The sequence below is a fragment of the Schistocerca nitens genome, chromosome 8, assembly GCF_023898315.1.
Source record: "Schistocerca nitens isolate TAMUIC-IGC-003100 chromosome 8, iqSchNite1.1, whole genome shotgun sequence".
Taxonomy (NCBI): domain Eukaryota; kingdom Metazoa; phylum Arthropoda; class Insecta; order Orthoptera; family Acrididae; genus Schistocerca; species Schistocerca nitens.
The window spans coordinates 536,774,812-536,793,877 of NC_064621.1; the positions used below are offsets into that span (position 1 = coordinate 536,774,812).

Sequence of the window (19,066 nt, forward strand, 5' to 3'; positions counted from 1 at the left end):
TAGCATATGTTCTCGCTGATCAGTGTATCTGGTAACCATACAGACAGAATACAATCAGTAGACTGACTTCCTGATAGTCACAGTCTGCACTGATGTCGGAAACGCTGGACAATTTATTGGATACTTAACTGTAATGCTTTAATAAAATATTAAAACAAAATTCATCTCACGAGGAATCGCCGTTATTAGGATTATCATCAAACAAAAACATAAACATAATTCCCAATTACTGACTCAATTTAAAAACACCAAAAGTAACGTCAGTGTTGTGATCAAACACATATTAAAACAGAAGAGAAACAGTTACTGTTATCGGTAAACACAAGATAATTATGGTACATGTATTAGCAAATGAGATGACATTTCTACAGAATTAATGGATGTGCAAGATTGGTTACGAATGGGCCGTAAGATCCAACTTCGCGTAACATTCGACAAAATCTATACAGTTACACGAGGCGTAGTCATAAAATTTTACCCACCCCAGTACTCACTGAAATCACCACACCACAGTGCCGTAGCCCGCCCCTAGAGGAACCGTAGTAACATAGCGCAGCCACGTTGGAAAGGTGGAATGTAGTGTGGTATTTAGTTTTCAGCAGCAGCGAAAATGTTGCAGTTGCGGTCTGCCAATAAAGACGGATAACGTGTGGCCGACGCTAGATGGGATGGCTATCCTCTCGGGTACTAGTTGTTTGCAACCGTTGACATCCTCCAAATGGTTCAAATGGCTCTAAGCACTATTGGACTTAACATCTTAGGTCATCAGTCCCCTAGACTTGGAACTACTTAAACCTAACCTAAGGACATCACACACATGCATGCCCGAGGCAGGATTCGAACCTGCGACCGTAGCAGCAGCGCGGTTCCGGACTGAAGCGCCTAGAGCCGCTCGGCCACAACGGCCGGCTGGCATCCTCCATGGCTCTCCTGGACCAATCGATTCTGCATTCAACTGCAAGTCGTCGGCTCCAACCAACGAGAGCAGTAATATTGCGGATCGAGAAATTGAAGTCTCAGTATACCACGATCACCTCGCTGTCGCTTTTGGACAAGTTCTGGTGGGTGTTTCGTCTTCTTACACGAAGCACTGGTCTGTCTTCTCATTAAACATAATTTAACTGATTTTTTAATGAGAAACCTGCTACGTAATATTTCCTTGCACAGGGTGTCTCAGACCTCTCGGGTCAAATTTAAACAGGTGATAGTGAGTCAACAACCGATTATGCTGAGATACAGAACCAGTTGTTGGAAATGCCTATTTATTGTGTTGTGGACAAACCCAGCGTACACCGCATAACAACATCGTAGCTCATAGTAATTGTTCAAGGCCACGACTGCCAGTCTCAATACATGTACTGCAACGGCGCATTCAGTGGTGCCACACTCTCTCAGAGATACCGGATATCTGTCTGCAGATGTTAAACAGTGTACTCTCCTGACCACCAATACCACCTAAAATGACCTTATTTGATGCCTCCCCGCTTAAATGGTGTACGTTTCCTGGAGTTCCTGCGAGATATGCTGCCACAGTTTTTGGAGACTCTACCCCTTATTGTTCGCGAAAGGATGTGATTTCAACACGACATTGCACCAGCCCACTTCGATATTAATGTCAGCGAGCACATGAACAATACGTACCCTTATCGTTGGACTCGAAGGGAGGTCCTGTCTCATGGCTACCGCGATCGCCAGATTTCACACCTCTGGACTTTGTTCTCTGGGGTTGCGTTAAGACGTTGGTGTATGAAACCCAGCAGAAACCCATGAAGACCTGCTCGTTAGGATCCAATCTGCTCGTCCCGTAGTACGACAGAAACCAGAGATCTTTGAGGGAGTGCGGCGGTAGAATTTCATGCGTCGTTGCCATGATTACATTGAGACTGGCGATCGTCGCTTTGAACAATTACTATGAGCTACATTGTTGTTATGCAGTGTATACTATGTATTTCCAGAACACAATAAATATACATTTCCGAACAATGGTTCCATATCTCAATACAATCGATTATGGATCCACTATCACCTGTTTCAATCTGACCCAAAAGATTTGAGACATTCAGTACATAGAAAGTAGGTGGCGTTACCCCTCCTAAGTTGTGAGACTGCACTGAAGCGGTAATATTATTTGCAAATACAAGCAAGTCAGCTTGAAGTCAGTTACACGTCGGCGTTATGGTGCTGCAATTTTAATGCTTAACACTGTACACAAGCGATGTCAGCAGTTTCTACGGGTGCAGCTTGAGCTAACAGCTCTTAACAGCATGTGAATTCGAACAGACAGTTGTGAGCAGGCAGTATTAGTCTCATGTTCCACGAACCATATTCTCGATAAATCGTAATGGTGTGGAACGAGCTATTCTAACACTCACATCGCAAATTAATTTGCAAATATGAGAACATGCTGAATATTTATAATTTCTTTATTTTTTCTACTTTATTACTGTTATTAAATACACAGAAGCGAGTTAGTAATTGCCATCCACCACCTTTTACGCATTACAATAATAAAAATTGTTCTAAGGAACAGGAGTTGTCAAGGAGAAACTTTTATAATTTGTTTTCAAATTTTATTTTGCTGTCTCCGAGACATTTTATATCACTGGGTGAGTTTATATCTCTGGGTAAATTGTCAAAAAATGTAGTTGCCGCATTGTGGCCCCTTTTGGTGCTCAAGACATCCTTAATGTGGAGTAATCAATGTCGTTTTTCCGTCTAATATTGTAGTTATGTACATTATTGTTTCTTTTGAACTGCATTGGATTATTTGCAACAAACTTCATGAGGGAATAAAGATACTCTGAAGCAGTACTTATAATGCCCAATTTCTTAAATAAATGACCACAAGTTTATCGTGGGTGAGCACCATGCATTATTCTTACAGCATGTTTTTGAACAATGAAGACTTTCCTTCTTAAAGATGTGCTGCCACAAATTATTGTTCCACATGATGTTATTGAATAAAAATACGCAAAGTAAGTCAACTTACTGAGTTTTCTCTCCCCAAGATTTTGGAATGATCCTAAACCCAAATGTGGCTGAAACAGGTTGTTTTAGGAGTTACAAAATGTGCTTTTTACAGTTGAAATTCTCCACAAAATGGACACCCTATTTACTATTTCCTCACCATACGTCAGATTAATCTTGGCGTAGTACCCCTACATGCGCGAAGTGAATATGCTGTGTCCTTTTTGAAGAGCGGGTGAGACCATTCACATAAAACCAATCAGTTATACTTTTAGAACATTGTTCATCAGTTCCATTATTAGCGCATGTACACTTGGATCCATTACAATGCTGCTGTCATCTGCAAAAAGAACTAATTCTGCTTGTTGTATACTAGCCGGAAGGTCGTTTAAATACATGAGCAACAACAGTCGACCTAAAACTGAGCCTAGGGAAACCTCAGATGTAATTTCTCCCCTCAGAGTAGTGTCCTCAGACTGCAGTGGCTGCATTACTAAGCAGAACTTTCTGCTTTCTTTTGGTTAGATATGACACTATCCATTCGTTGCCCAAACCACCACTCCCATAACACTTCAGTTTATCTAGGAGAGTAGTGTGACTCACACAATTAAGTGCCTTAGACGAGTCACAGAAAACACCAACCGGCGCTATAACTATATTTAACGCTTGTAAAAGTGTGAAACGTATGTGCCATTCTCACAAGGGAACCTCCCCATCGCACCCCCATCAGATGTAGTTGTAACTTGGCACAGTGGATAGGCCTTGAAAAACTGAACACAGATCAATCGAGAAAACAGGAAGAAGTTGTGTGGAACTTAAAAAAAATAAGAAAAATATACAAACTGAGTTGTCTATGCGCAAGATAAGCAACATCAAGGAGAGTGTGGGCTCAGTAGCGCCGTGATCCCGTGGTTAGCGTGAGCAGCTGCGGAATGAAAGGTCCTTGGTTCAAGTCTTCCCTCGAGTGAAAATTTTTACTTTCTTTATTTTCGCAAAGTAATGATCTGTCCGTTCGTTCATTGACGTCTCTGTTCACTGTAATAAGTTTAGTGTCCGTGTTTTGCGACCGCACCGCAAAACCGTGGGATTAGTAGACGAAAGGACGTGCCTCTCCAATGGGAACCGAAAACATTTGATCGCAAGGTCATAGGTCAACCGATTCCTCCACAGGAAAACACGTTTGGTATACTCTACACGACACTGGTGACGGCATGTGCGTCACATGACAGGAATATGTTGTTGACCCACATCACTTGTACACTTGGCGAATGGGTGAAAAGATTCTTCTGCCTTACCCGATTTAGGTTTTCTTGTGGATGTCATAATCACTCCAAAAAAAAGTGATGAAAACATAAGAGTTTGTCACATAAACGGCAACAAATGACTGCAACAGTTTCAGAGTCGCACAGTTTTCCCTGTGCTCTGTCAAAGCATGTGTTTTTAACGTTTTCAAATTTTTCCGTGTGTAGACTGTCAAAGCCTGCATATGTCCAAGCAAATCTGAACATGTCCTGGAATGTTGGAGAGCGAAGTTGATTATGTGTGAGAACCTGAACTTTGATAATTGTCTGAAAATAAAAAATTAAACTTTTCACTCCAGGGAAGATTTGAACCTAGGACCTTTCGTTCCGCAGCTGCTCACGCTAACCACGGGACCACGGCGCTACTGAGCCCAGATTCTCCTTGATGTTGCTTATCTTGCGCATGGACTACTCAGTTTGTACATTTTGCTTATTTTTTTCATAGTTCCACACAACTTCTTCCTGTTTTCTCGATTGATCTGTGTTCAGGTTTTCAAGGCCTATCCACTGTGCCAACTTATAACTAAATCTGAGGGGGGTGCGATGGGGAGGTTCCCTTGTCAGTAGAGCAATTGTTCTGACCCAAAACAGTGCTTTGCTGAGGTTATTATTGCTGCTTAGGTGAGATACAATAATAATATACATCTCCTGTGAAATGCGAGTCTACAATACATCACCTTCTTAAAAATTTTGGAAAATGATGTCAACAGTGAAACAGGTTGGTAATTATTAACACCTTTGCCACCACCTTTCTTCAACATTGTTTGACAACGTCATATTTCAGTCACTCTGGAGAAATGGCTTGAGTTAGTGAAGCATTATATATCTCAGACGAGACAAACAAATCTTTAGTACCCTATTGGACACACTGTCATAAACACTTATAAAGATAGTGCGACAAAACTGTAGTACAATAAAACACACTCTCGTGTACGTCTTTCTCCATGCACGTCCACCCTCACACTGACGCCATCTCGTCGTGTCAGGCCGTTCTTGAGTCTCTGTTCTCAAACGTAGCCAATCATAGGCGAGAAAGAGCAGTGTTTTCTTGTAAGTGAGCACTTTGAACAGCCAGAGGGAGTCGTTTCAAGTGATCGCCGACGCACCCAAAGCATGATCGCGACGCAATACGTGTCGCCTAGTTGGGTTTATCCCATACTGCGCAACATTGCAGTTTCTATACAAAGCATCATTTGGCCGGTATAACTGTGCCGCAATATATCAACCTCAGTTTTGACATTTGGTGGGTCTCAGCATAGAAAATCATTTTAACTCTCTTTCTAACGCGTTACTACAACTTATTGTGTTACAATTATCATAATTTCTTACGTAACTTTATGTGAGGAACACAGCTCTGATATGAGAGCTTGAAGGTCCTGTAATGGTCGCACGATAATCCGCCGTACATGTGCTTTTTTTATCTCCCAGTAAAATGTTAGCTAAGAACGCCATGTTGAAAGGCCGCACTATAGGATGTCTGCTAAGTGATAGAATTAGGGCCGCAAACCGGGGGAAACCGAGACGCCAACCAGCCTCACCCACCAGAGGGCTGAGTACTTGGACAGAGGAGGTGTGAGAAGATGGCACATAGTTCTGTCATCGAACAAAAAGAAGAAATGAATTAAAATTTGTTCACGCCAGTTTGTGCATTATATCCATTTCTGACTGACATAACCTAATTAGATACTCCAGACCAAGATTGAAAGCTGCCGGAAAAAGTGTAACACCTTCAAGGACTGTGTTCAATCGCACCGTGTTATAATTTGTGCTTACTGAGGATTCGTAGTGTTAGTGATTCGTGTGTCACAGTCATTGGCGATCAGATGGCGCTCTGAGCGTCCTCTATTTTCACTCTGCAGCCACGAACTCTACCGAGTTTCGAGGTAAGCAGTGACTGAAACATTCCTTCTAGGATACATACAACCACGGCCCAGTGGCAAGTAAATACTACTGCTGAATAGCTTCAGCCATTTGAACAGGGCCACATCGTGGGTCGTTGCGAAGCTGGAGGGACATGTCATCGGATTGCTGTATATTTTGGGCTGGTGTTTCGCTATTTTCAATAGCGTTCTGTGAAACATTTACACACCTGTAGCTCAGAGCCATTTGAATCATTGTTTGAACAGCACGACCCACCAAGCTTGGCTACTCTGATGCTGTGAAAGAGCGCTGGATAGTGGAATCTCGCTCTGCTGTCTTCAGTGATGAGAGTAGGTCCTGTCTGTCTGCGAGTGACGGACGTATCCTTGGGTGGAGTTGACTTGATAAACTGCCTATTCAGAGCGCATTCGCACACGACACACATGTTCCATCTCTGGCTTCATTTTGTGGCGGCCCGTCAGTTGCAACCCGGGGTCACATTTGGTGTATCTGCTAGGTAAAGTAACCATTACCCGTTACATTCTACAGATTGTTTCCTCGTACTACTGCTATTTCTTTGATAGCAAGGTGACGTGCTTTTCCAGAAAGACAGTGCGCGCAACATGCTCTCCATCCTGTAGAACAACTGCCCTTTCCAACAGGATCACTAGACTTCTAGCCGATTGAACAGGTATGGGATGCGATGAAGCGGCATATTACTCGTTATCCAGGCCCTGCAAAAACCATTGTCGAATTGCATCAACTGTTGTAAGATGCTTGTTACACGTACGTTTCATTTGAATTTATAAGATACTCCTACAACCATGAACTACCTGAAACCTCATTTGTCAATAAAATGACCTTGTTCTTGAGGGTGTGGCATTTTTTACCATCGGCGTAGAAACTGACATTAATCTTGAGCGAATATTTAATGAAAGAATAGCCAGCTATTACGGCGCGCAGTGAATATAATTATACACTCCTGGAAATTGAAATAAGAACACCGTGAATTCATTGTCCCAGGAAGGGGAAACTTTATTGACACATTCCTGGGGTCAGATACATCACATGATCACACTGACAGAACCACAGGCACATAGACACAGGCAACAGAGCATGCACAATGTCGGCACTAGTACAGTGTATATCCACCTTTCGCAGCAATGCAGGCTGCTATTCTCCCATGGAGACGATCGTACAGATGCTGGATGTAGTCCTGTGGAACGGCTTGCCATGCCATTTCCACCTGGCGCCTCAGTTGGACCAGCGTTCGTGCTGGACGTGCAGACCGCGTGAGACGACGCTTCATCCAGTCCCAAACATGCTCAATGGGGGACAGATCCGGAGATCTTGCTGGCCAGGGTAGTTGACTTACACCTTCTAGAGCACGTTGGGTGGCACGGGATACATGCGGACGTGCATTGTCCTGTTGGAACGGCAAGTTCCCTTGCCGGTCTAGGAATGGTAGAACGATGGGTTCGATGACGGTTTGGATGTACCGTGCACTATTCAGTGTCCCCTCGACGATCACCAGTGGTGTACGGCCAGTGTAGGAGATCGCTCCCCACACCATGATGCCGGGTGTTGGCCCTGTGTGCCTCGGTCGTATGCAGTCCTGATTGTGGCGCTCACCTGCACGGCGCCAAACACGCATACGACCATCATTGGCACCAAGGCAGAAGCGACTCTCATCGTTGAAGACGACACGTCTCCATTCGTCCCTCCATTCACGCCTGTCGCGACACCACTGGAGGCGGGCTGCACGATGTTGGGGCGTGAGCGGAAGACGGCCTAACGGTGTGCGGGACCGTAGCCCAGCTTCATGGAGACGGTTGCGAATGGTCCTCGCCGATACCCCAGGAGCAACAGTGTCCCTAATTTGCTGGGAAGTGGCGGTGCGGTCCCCTACGGCACTGCGTAGGATCCTACGGTCTTGGCGTGCACCCGTGCGTCGCTGCGGTCCGGTCCCAGGTCGACGGGCACGTGCACCTTCCGCCGACCACTGGCGACAACATCGATGTACTGTGGAGACCTCACGCCCCACGTGTTGAGCAATTCGGCGGTACGTCCACCCGGCCTCCCGCATGCCCACTATACGCCCTCGCTCAAAGTCCGTCAACTGCACATACGGTTCACGTCCACGCTGTCGCGGCATGCTACCAGTGTTAAAGACTGCGATGGAGCTCCGTATGCCACGGCAAACTGGCTGACACTGACGGCGGCGGTGCACAAATGCTGCGCAGCTAGCGCCATTCGACGGCCAACACCGCGGTTCCTGGTGTGTCCGCTGTGCCGTGCGTGTGATCATTGCTTGTACAGCCCTCTCGCAGTGTCCGGAGCAAGTATGGTGGGTCTGACACACCGGTGTCAATGTGTTCTTTTTTCCATTTCCAGGAGTGTATATACTTTCAGAATACATGTTGAAGTTTTTTTATTCAAGGAATTCATCGTTTTTATTGGCATATGGAGAAGGTATAAGTGACTGCATAATGAGTAATTTATTTACATTGCACTCGACTGGATGAGCATCGTCGGTGAGCATGGCGGTGATGCCTTGGACACTGGAAAAATGTGTTATTCCTGGCCTCATGGTGTCGGTAGGAAGGCTGAGGGAGTTCTGACAGCACAACAGGACATCACGGACATTCTGTGTCCTCGTGTGTTATCTAACGCTGTAGATCACAGTGGCCGTGCGGTTCTAGGCGCTACAGTCTGGAGCCGAACGACCGCTACGTCGCACGTTCGAATCCTGCCTCGGGCATGTATGTGTGTGATGTCCTTAGGTTAGTTAGGTTTAATTAGTTCTAAGTTCTAGGCGACTGATGACCTCAGAAGTTAAGTCGCATAGTGCTCAGAGCCATTTGAACCAACCAGATCACAGTGCCAATTTTCAACAGCGCAATTTTAGTCCACACACGGCACTTGTCTCTATGGACTGTCTGCGATCCGTTCGCAACAGAACATGTGTGGGTCCAGCTCGTAAGACATCTTCGTCTCAGCGTCTGTACCCAGGAAAGCTGTGTAATAGGCCTGGCTCAGGAGAGGATCAGCCACTTTATGACGCCTTTGCGAAGCGAATCAACGTGGGTATCCAACACTAAGAACGTGTAACGTAATACTGATAAATGGTCTCGTACTGCCAAGGTCTTTCTAAATTTGACTCTATTTTGTAATCACTGAAATAACGTCATATACTCTGTCAAGCCATAAAGTTTCAATTCGTTCCCCCCCTCATTCCGGCGTCTCCACTTCCTTTGTCAAGCAGTGTAAATAAAGTCAGAATTCGGGAAATGGAGGTTGGAACAGCTGACTTTAAACCCAATCCTTCAGCCCACGAATAACAAGAACCGCCAAAGCCCTGATCTAATCAGGTTAAATAAACAACAGCTTACGAATCGTAATTTTAATATGCTGAGTATCAGGCTATCACAATTATAGACAGCAAGTACAATATGCAGAAAGTATCATCACTTCTGTCTCTAAGCTGGTCGTAGGCTGTGTTCCAAAAATGAAAAGCATAGGACATACGTGCTGACACTTTCTGCAGGACCTGACCATCATTTTGCAGGAGAATGCTGAAGCACGTACAGTGCAAGCTGTTACTGATTTGTTTGACTGATGGGGATGCTAAGTGCTATACCACCTACTGCATTCCACTGACTTAAGCCCTCGTGAGTTCAACTCGATTTCTAAACTGAAGGAAACAATTCACGGCGTTCGCTTCAGAACTGCTACAAATTCGTCGGGCTACAAACCGCGCCACTCGAACTGTCAACACAACTGGCACTGATAAGAGTATCCTACGACTTCCACATCGCTGGCAACGGGTTATACACAATGCTGGTGACTACTTTGAAGGTCAGTAAAACTTTGAAACACGTAACTGTTTTTTACGAGCTGCTAATAAATAGTCGCCACTATTAAAGTTCCAACCCTCCTATGTAGAGGAGTTTAAACAGTGTATTTATGATACTATTCATCTTTATTTATTTTTTTTTCGTGTCAGTTAAGATAAAAGACCCTCATGTCCAAATTTAGTTCTGCACTTCAAGCAGTAACATTTCAGTATTTGATTAAGTAATGATCTTGAGAGTAGCTGCCATTAATTAGAGCTTGGTGCAAATTTTCTTTCTGTAATTACTGGTGTGTGCGTTATTGGTAACTGCTGCTACACGGTCCGCAGCTCGTGGTCGTACGGTAGCGTTCTCGCTTCCCGCGCCCGGGTTCTCGGGTTCGATTCCCGGCGGGTTCAGGGATTTTCTCTGCCCCGTGATGACTGGGTGTTGTGTGATGTCCTTAGGTTAGTTAGGTTTAAGTAGTTCTAAGTTCTAGGGGACTGATGACCATAGATGTTAAATCCCATAGTGCTCAGAGCCATTTGAACCAGTTTTTTGCTGCTACACACAGTTCAGATTGCAATGTGTCAGTTTGTACCCTGTTCCTATTCAAAGGGAAATATCAACAAAAGTAACTTCAATAACCAATATCCAATTTTCGTAAACATATATTTCCAAATTAAAGTGCCTGATTGGGATGGCGTCCGTTCACATTTTTTATTCCCTTATGACTTTACCACTTTCGTTAACTCTCAAGGTTGAAGTCCGTTTAATTTTTCTGTTGATTTCACCATATTCAAAATTATAGTCCGATATCTTTGTTCATTAGACACACGCGCAGTCAATTTTCGAAATCCTCTCAGAGGGAAACATAGATTGTTTCGCGGCAAGTTAGTGTCATACCCTCCATTGTGACCTTTTAGTTCTAATCATCACACACTCTTTACGAGATGTAACGTATGAGTGGAACCACTGTACAGCACTTGAAGAACAATTTTGGCTTGTGGAATTAGCAGTGGAATGTCAACTCAACAACGTCGAATGTTTTTCTAAAATCCAGAAAGCACACAATAGTCTCCTATTCTTTATCCATAGCTTGTTTCAGATCGTCAGTTACGTTCAGAAAAGCAGTCGTCGTGCTGCGACTTTTCTGGAAGCCACTTCGTCTTTCACCTTAAGGGTTACATGATGTTAAGCAATTAGTGAGCCGTTAGTGAACTGCCTATTCTAAAGCCTTGGATAATGCTGGCGAAATGCAAATGGGCCTGTAAACGGAAGGCTGTCTGGCAGATTCGTTCCCGGAAAACATTTTTATGAGTCTCTGCTTCCAGGCTGTTGGAAAGATGGTGGAGGTCAAAGAATCGTTAAAAATGTCGATGCGCTGTGATTGTCGCACCGCTGGCGATCGCAGGGTCTGTGGCCAGCTGGTGACGTCTGTAGAATTCCGCAGAGCTACGTCACCTCCCACTGCCCCCTCCCACCCTCTTCGCCTTGGCCGCGTCTGCCCTCTGCGGCATGCATTTCCCAGAGCGCCCCGTCTTTATTATTTGCGGAGGCGGTGTCCACAGCAGCCGATAATGGGAATTCCATGCGCTCACGCCCATCGCTGGCTATCTTCTCCACTCCTCTGCTGTCAACCTCCCTCCAAGACGGCTGCCATATCGCTCAGCCCTGATGACCCAGATTTTGAAGTTCACTGAGGTAGCAGCGGTTCACATATTCCATCGAAACGGTTAGCAGTACATGAGATGTCCCACTTACATCACGAACTAAAATAACTTGTGGCTTTGTAAAGACATTGGCGACCTATCTTCTCGCAGATGAATAGTCTCATTGAGCTGATAAAGCAGGATTGTCAGTAGGTGGATGATTGAGTTGTGCACTATCCGATCAAAAGTATCCGAAAATCCCTAGTCCAATAGGTGTCACAAGGGGTGGACGTGCCAATGTAAAAGGAGGTGGGGAGTGTTGTGATGTCCATACGGAAACAGTAAGAGCAGCAGAACGTTAGGTTGTGAAAGATCGGTACCTTCGTTCGTTGACTGGCCGTTGGATGTCACCACGGATACTAGAATACGCGGTAGGTGTCATACGCGGGCTGGCTGTTAGCTGTGACATCGCCGTGGACACTCTCGCCATGCTTCACTGAAGTGTACAGGCACATGGCGCACGCGGGTTTAACTCATATGCAGGTATGAATGTAATCGATATTTCCCATGTTTTAATGTGTTACTATTATTATTAAGCTTTAAATTGGTTTAAGTGTGTTTAAAAAAATGGCTCTGAGCACTATGGGACTTAACATCTAAGGTCATCAGTCCCCTAGTTCCAGACTGTAGCGCCTAGAACAGCTCGGTCCCTCCGGCCAGCAGTGTGTTTTCCTATGGTCGGTAAAGCTACCGAAGGACATCAGCCTCTTTCACTGTTTTGGAGGGCACCACTTATTTTTATTGTGGATGAAGCTCACGTAGGCTTAGACCACATAGACCAATTAGTACACCGTCCTCTCACAGCCGTTTGTTGTTGACAGTCACGAAAAGAGTCTTAAATCACTTTTTGAACATGATTTAATTTCAGTAATTCAGTGCTACATCGAGAGAGACGAGCCTGTTAATCTGCATTCCTTTGCTTAAACTCTTTTATTTCCGTTTCCATAACTTCTAACTGTTGGCGTAAGCACGCATTCACCCTTTCACATAATTGTTTGTTTATATTATTAGTGTGTTGTCTAGTCGTAATTTCTTTATTAGTTGGTAATATAGTTACCTGTAAAATATTTTCTGCTTCTTTGCGGTAGCTTCGTTTTTGTGCTCAAATATTTCTCTTGTTATTACTACATTACTATGCCCTACATCAGCACTGGAGGATGACAGGTTTGGAACAGCATCAGTCTTCAACTTTTCGAAGGAACATTTATCAGTTCAGTTTCCAAATACCTTTCATAAGCCGAACCAATAAACTGTATCGAGCCGAGACAAGCATTTTCAACTGAAAATGAATCTGTAGGTTTATAAGCGTTTATTAATTTTCGTTTCGTCTCACTGTTTTTAAGAGATACAGGAAACTTAATTCCTAATTTTGTTACTTGTCAGCTATGGTTAGTATAACTGGCGCTCGGGAGGCAAAGCATTATTTTTCATTTTTCATTAGTTTCTTGATGATTGGGCCTGCAGGGGAATATATGTCTTGAAACGATATTGTAAGTAAGGTTCCAGTATCACTGCTTGAAACATTTATTGGTTATTGCGACAGATCTTTGTGTAGATCTCCATTTTAAAGTACCTGCGTGTACAAAGTTTGAGAATTACAACGTGCTGTAGTTCTGCACGAGTTTTACACGTAACTCCTTATAAGTGAAGAACTTCGTAAGTTGTTGAGGTATAACTGAAATTGCAGTCGTAATTTTCACTATAACGAAATACACAAATAACTATGTTGTAATTAATTTTTTTATATTTACAGTATTGGTAAATTATGTAAGGAAGAAGGAGAGACTTTTGTCTACGTTGTACTGACGTATATATAACGACTGGTGTGACTGGTAACTGTTTTTGTTATATTTCACCTGAAATTCTAAAATCTCGATTTCACATCGATTCAGCGCTGTTTTATTCTGCGTGGCGTAATATTTTGGTATAATTTTGTAAGTGTTCCCTGTAATCACACGTGACAGCAAAATTTCTTGAATTTCACATGAAATGTAGCAAGAATGATCATATCATATATTATTTGTACGTCAGAACAATGTTGACATAAGTTGAGAAACAAACATAGGACATTTACTTGAAGTACTGGTTCCTAAAGATATAATCACCTGTGACCATAGTATGTTACCATGTAACTATAAGGCATCTGTGGTATAAACTGTCAAAAAATTATAGGAAATATCTACACCATAATACGCCTCGTGGTACAAAATATCACAAAATCGACGTGAAATCGAGATTTTAGAATTTCACTGAAATATAACAATGAAACGTCCCCTTTTGAAAAATTATACATGACTGTGCTTAAACTGACACACAATATTTTTAGCGCTACGCAATCTGACTTTCAAAAATCCCTACAAAAGAATGGCCCTGACTAACATTAACCTATACCTTTCACAAATCACTTACCTCACCAAAAATCTTCGTTACTCGAACTACTGCAATACAGCGAGCGCCACTATTGCCAGCTAAATAAAAGATTCAAACTACTGAAGGCACTAACTACTGATAGGCATAGTTAGCAAATGAAAGATTTTGGTAGAGAACAAACAATGTATTTACCTTAATAGTCATATATATAGCACTTCATGATATCCAGTATTACAAATTTCAAAACTCCGCCATCTCTCTCCCCACATCCACCACTGCTGGCGGCTCACCTCCAACTGCGCAACGCTACGCGCTGTTAACAGCCAACTGCCCAACACTACAATGGCCAACAACATTGCAAACCAGCCACAGACTGCACGCAGCACAGCCAATGATTTTCATACAGAGCACTACGTGGCGTTACCAATATAAAAACCTAAACAGCCTACTTACATAGCCCCCATGCTCCCCACAAAAAATTTTACAAATTGTTTTGGGCAGTGGCCAATACACATTTGAAAAAAAATTTCATAATCATAATTACAATAACAAAGAAATCAAATGCACACACTTATTGATACAATGTTGGTCAAAAGCTAAAATTTTCTCACAATCCATAATGACAGTCCTGATCATTCATTACAGTAAAACTGCAGTGTTTTTTTTCTCAAAGTCTGAGCAGTAAAAGAAAATGCACACAGAAGTAGTGCATTTCCATGCAGTCTTGAAGAAGTAGTGTTGTCCTTCCAACGGAAAGACAGTGCTGACTCTTGACATGCAGACAGGTAATGTGCCACAACAGAGCAAACCCACAGCAGAGTCAGTCGAAGTTTTGAAGAATATTGGTAGGTAGGTCATCACAGAGCAGACCCACTATAGTATTGGTAGAGAGAATGGTATTGATGGGCCACCAAAGGTGCAGACCCACTGCAGTCCTTGTAGAAATAATGGTATTGATGAATCATCAAAGGTGTAGACCCACTGTAGTCCTTGTAGAGATAATGGTATTGGTGGGTCATCAAAGATGCAGACCCACTGTAGTCCTTGTGGAGATGGCCAGCAGCCATCTGTTGTGACTGTGCAGGTGCACAATCACCATTGAAGAGTCTTGCGGATAATATAGCAAGTCCATAACCACCACTTGTGCACTCACAAAGTTTTTGGAATTGTCCTTAGAACCAGCAATGGTGTTATCCAGTCCCTTGCTGAATTATTAACACATGCGCAAACACTAACAGTCCCTACTTCTCACATATTGTCCATATACTATAACCAACAGAAACATGTGAAGTGAAATGTAACTTACAAGTTACTTAATTTGATGAACTGGTGTCAATTACAATTTTATAACATAAGAATACAATTACAAAGGTACAAAATACATCATTAAAGAACATAACAATACAGATAAATTTGTAGTAGTACAGGCATTACAAAAGAATAGAAATAAACAGATGCATCAGTGTTACAGGAATTATGACGTAAGTACATACATAAAAGATCAGAATAACTTTTGAAACATCAACTTCACACATGAGCATTAAAACAAAACAGAATAAATAATGTCTAAGCATCTTTACAAAGAAAAAAACATATTATTAAAAATTCCACAACGTTACTCATATCAGCTAAACACATAAAGACAGGAAAAACACAAATATACAAGAGTACACAAACACATAGCAGAATAACACAAGAGGAAAGGGCAGGGTTTGTTTTCAGTGTAACATTTGGTACTGCAGTCCAACCCAAAACTCCATTCCATAGATCTTTCGTCTTATTTCAACATTTGTTTTCACCAAAACATCCTATCCAAGCATGCTTTCTGTATTTATATGTTTACATATTTCTTACCTCATTATTTATTTTCCATTATCTTACATCATTTATTTACAAGAAAATCCCACCTAAGCCTGCTTTCTGTATTCTGTTCACATCCTCTGTCAAAAATAGTTTTTCTCCACTGTACACTACCTCTTTTTTTTGGCCAAACCATTTTCTTATAGCTTCTCAATGCATTTCTTTCAATTCATCATAGTTAGTTTCTTATATAGTCTACCCCCTCTTAAGATAACTTAAATCTACTGAGCTCAGATATATATGCCAAGGGACAAGGCAATGCAGCAGCACATAACAAAGTAACACAAACAGCAATGACAAAAATTCAGACTGGCAAAGCAAGCAGCAGTAAAACAAATTAGCAGAGCAATTGCAATATTACAACTAATATAAGGCAATGTGCAGCAAACAATAAAAATAAATCAGTAGTAAAACTGGCTTAACAGAGTAATACAAAGTCAAATTCAGTAACACTATGCCTGGCAAGCAGCAGCAGCAGCAAATGCAATACCTTATAGCTAAACATGACAAAGTTCAAGCACAAAAAATGGTACACTTAAGATGGCCATGTCTAATACATATGTCACATCTTAATACTAGAGTGATGCATCACAATTTATTCTAGAAAAGAAATTGCCAAGTCATTAAAAAAAGTATTTATGCAATTCCTGTGAAGGGAAATGTCTATTTGTGCTCTCTTTTCTAAGAAAGTTTATCAGAAACGTATTCTTTACTGGGTCTGTAGACAGAAAATAGTGATATTAGTACATCTATTAAATTTTATAATAACCAATGCTGCAGTGCAGCTAGAAACTAGATATTAAAGAAAATGAGCAAATTTGTACAAAGGAAGGCATGAAACATCATTCATTAGCCATATGGCATTTCATAAGGTAGTAAAAAATCTCTCAACTAGAAAGAGATAAAATATTTCTCGTCATTTCATTAGACATTTCAGTAAATATAAATTAAGAGCTCCACAGTGTTATCATATGTTTTCAAGTTTGAACGTGTCGTATTTGCGATTCTTTCTACAAAGGAATGTCAATAGCGAGGATAATGGCCTTTTCTTTTTTACCTGTGTCTCTGAAAGGCACACACTAATGGCTTTTTTTCCCAGGCGACTGTCGTGCAGCAGGGTGCTTACAGTGACCTACCTTTCTTACCGAAATATTTACGATAGCAGTGACAGTCTCATATAGAAATATTTTCACAGGTTGAGAATTTGCGTTACAAATGTGTAGAAAATAAAATCCTATAAATATAACAACGTCCAAAAAATTTTCGACAGCATTGTAATACATTCACGCATGTACACACATTTCATAATTCTTAAAGTACGATTCTCGGTTTCCAACATCCTTTTTCACAAACCAGAGTCCCTAACCACTACTCATTATTCCTTGCTTTATTACACATATATATATTCGTAGACACTTCTTTTGTGACGGCCTTCGTAGCGACAACACTTCGCTGTAGAAACGGCCTACGAAGTCACCGCCACACTTTTAATAGCGGGCCGACCGGTCCGCTGCAACAGTGAACAGAAAGATGAAAACCCAAACACTCGGATTAAATGAAAGTCGGTACTTATCTTTATTAACGACAATACAGAACACAGTGGTGAACATGGTCTACAGAAAACTGTCTAGTTCGAGTCGGAGCGGCTAGGTCAGCGTCGGCTGACGACAAACAACAACTATGCTGCGATGAACACACAACTGACTAGCAAGTACACAATTCGGTGGCGAGTATACAATTGAGCGGCGAATACAGAACTGTCCTAGCGCTCGCGACTCCAGCGCTTAAGAAGCCAGAAGCCAGCGGTGGCGCGCGCAGACTTGCGGCGATTTCCTGTATCGCTGGCGCTGCTTATGCGGACGGCGTCCGGACTTTGATGCTGCCAACCTTTTTGGCAGCGGGCTCGGTTGGCATTACTGGCTAGGATATAACACTCCTCCCCCCCAAATCGCCGCACCGTCGTTGAATAATGACGTGGCGAGCGTCGACGGCGGGGGAGGGGTCTGGCCGCAGACGTAGCAGAAGAGACCGGGGCGGAGACTGTTGTCGGTGGCAGTCCCCGGTCCGCACCCCAGCATTGGCTGCGCGGGGCCTCGGGAAACACCGACTGAAAACCGAGGTCAGGGTGCAAGCCTGTGACCACGGGCGCAGCTTCTGGTACTGGACGCGACGGGGCGTCGGGACCCACGAAGAGAGGCAGCGTCTCCTGACGCTGCGTCGACGGCTGCTGAGTGGGCGCCGGACAAGGCGCTGCGGTGTCAGACTCCTTGGGGGTGCCCAAGGAAAGCGGCTGCAGTACAGGCTGCACAGCCACCGCTTGGGAAGGCGGCCCGGCTGAGGGGTCGACGTCCATCAGCTCCGAAGGCGGTGGCGACTGAAGAGGGACCGCAGGCGCCGGAGCGACCACCCGGGGCGCTCCCGCATGAAGCTGCGCGGGAGGCATCAACGGGACGGGCTGTCGGCGTGGTAGCGGCGACGGCTGCTGCTGCTGCCCTGGGGGCGGCAGCAAAGTCGGAAGGCGCGGCTGGAACCCGCTGCGGACCAAATCTGTGGACAAAGAACGAGCGGCAGAATCCGGGCGGCCAGCGCGGCGCAACTGGTTCTGATGCTTCCTGTGCACCCCAGTAGCACCTTGAACAGTATAAAAACCGCGACCCTGGACACTTATCACGGTACCACGTTCCCAACGACGGCGACCGTGATAAACTCTGAAAAAAAAACGGCGTCGTTGCGCTGAAAACGCGTGCGATGCTCAGAAGCGGCGGGTCGATCCGGGGGGTGCAACAACCGTAGTAGGGTGCGATGACGACGGCCGTGGAGAAGCTCCGCAGGCGAAGGGCCGTCGCGTGGCGTGGTCCGGTACGACGACAGGAACGTGATGAGGGCCTGCTGACGAGAGTGCGTAGCACGAAGGCGGTCCATATGATCCTTGAATGTGCGTACAAAACGTTCCGCTGCACCATTCGATTGAGGGTGGAACGGCGGAGTAAGAACATGGCGAATGCCATTGGCAGAACAAAAACCTTCAAATTCAGCAGAGGTAAATTGTGGGCCATTGTCAGACACTAAAACTTCTGGAAGACCTTCAATACAAAAAATTGAAGTCAACGCCTGTATAGTTTGTGCAGACGTTGTAGACTGCATGGGCACAACAAACGGAAAA

The 19,066-nt window shown here is 43.7% G+C and overlaps 1 protein-coding gene across 1 annotated transcript in view; it reads right to left on the minus strand.

Annotated features, from left to right (window-relative positions):
* Nucleotides 1-19,066, minus strand: part of LOC126199661 (uncharacterized) — a 113,636-nt gene that overhangs the window by 52,070 nt on the left and 42,500 nt on the right. The window contains exon 2 of the mRNA XM_049936589.1: nucleotides 17,933-18,450. Within this exon, the coding sequence (XP_049792546.1) occupies nucleotides 17,933-18,450 (518 nt within the window). The remainder of the gene's footprint in view (nucleotides 1-17,932; nucleotides 18,451-19,066) is intronic.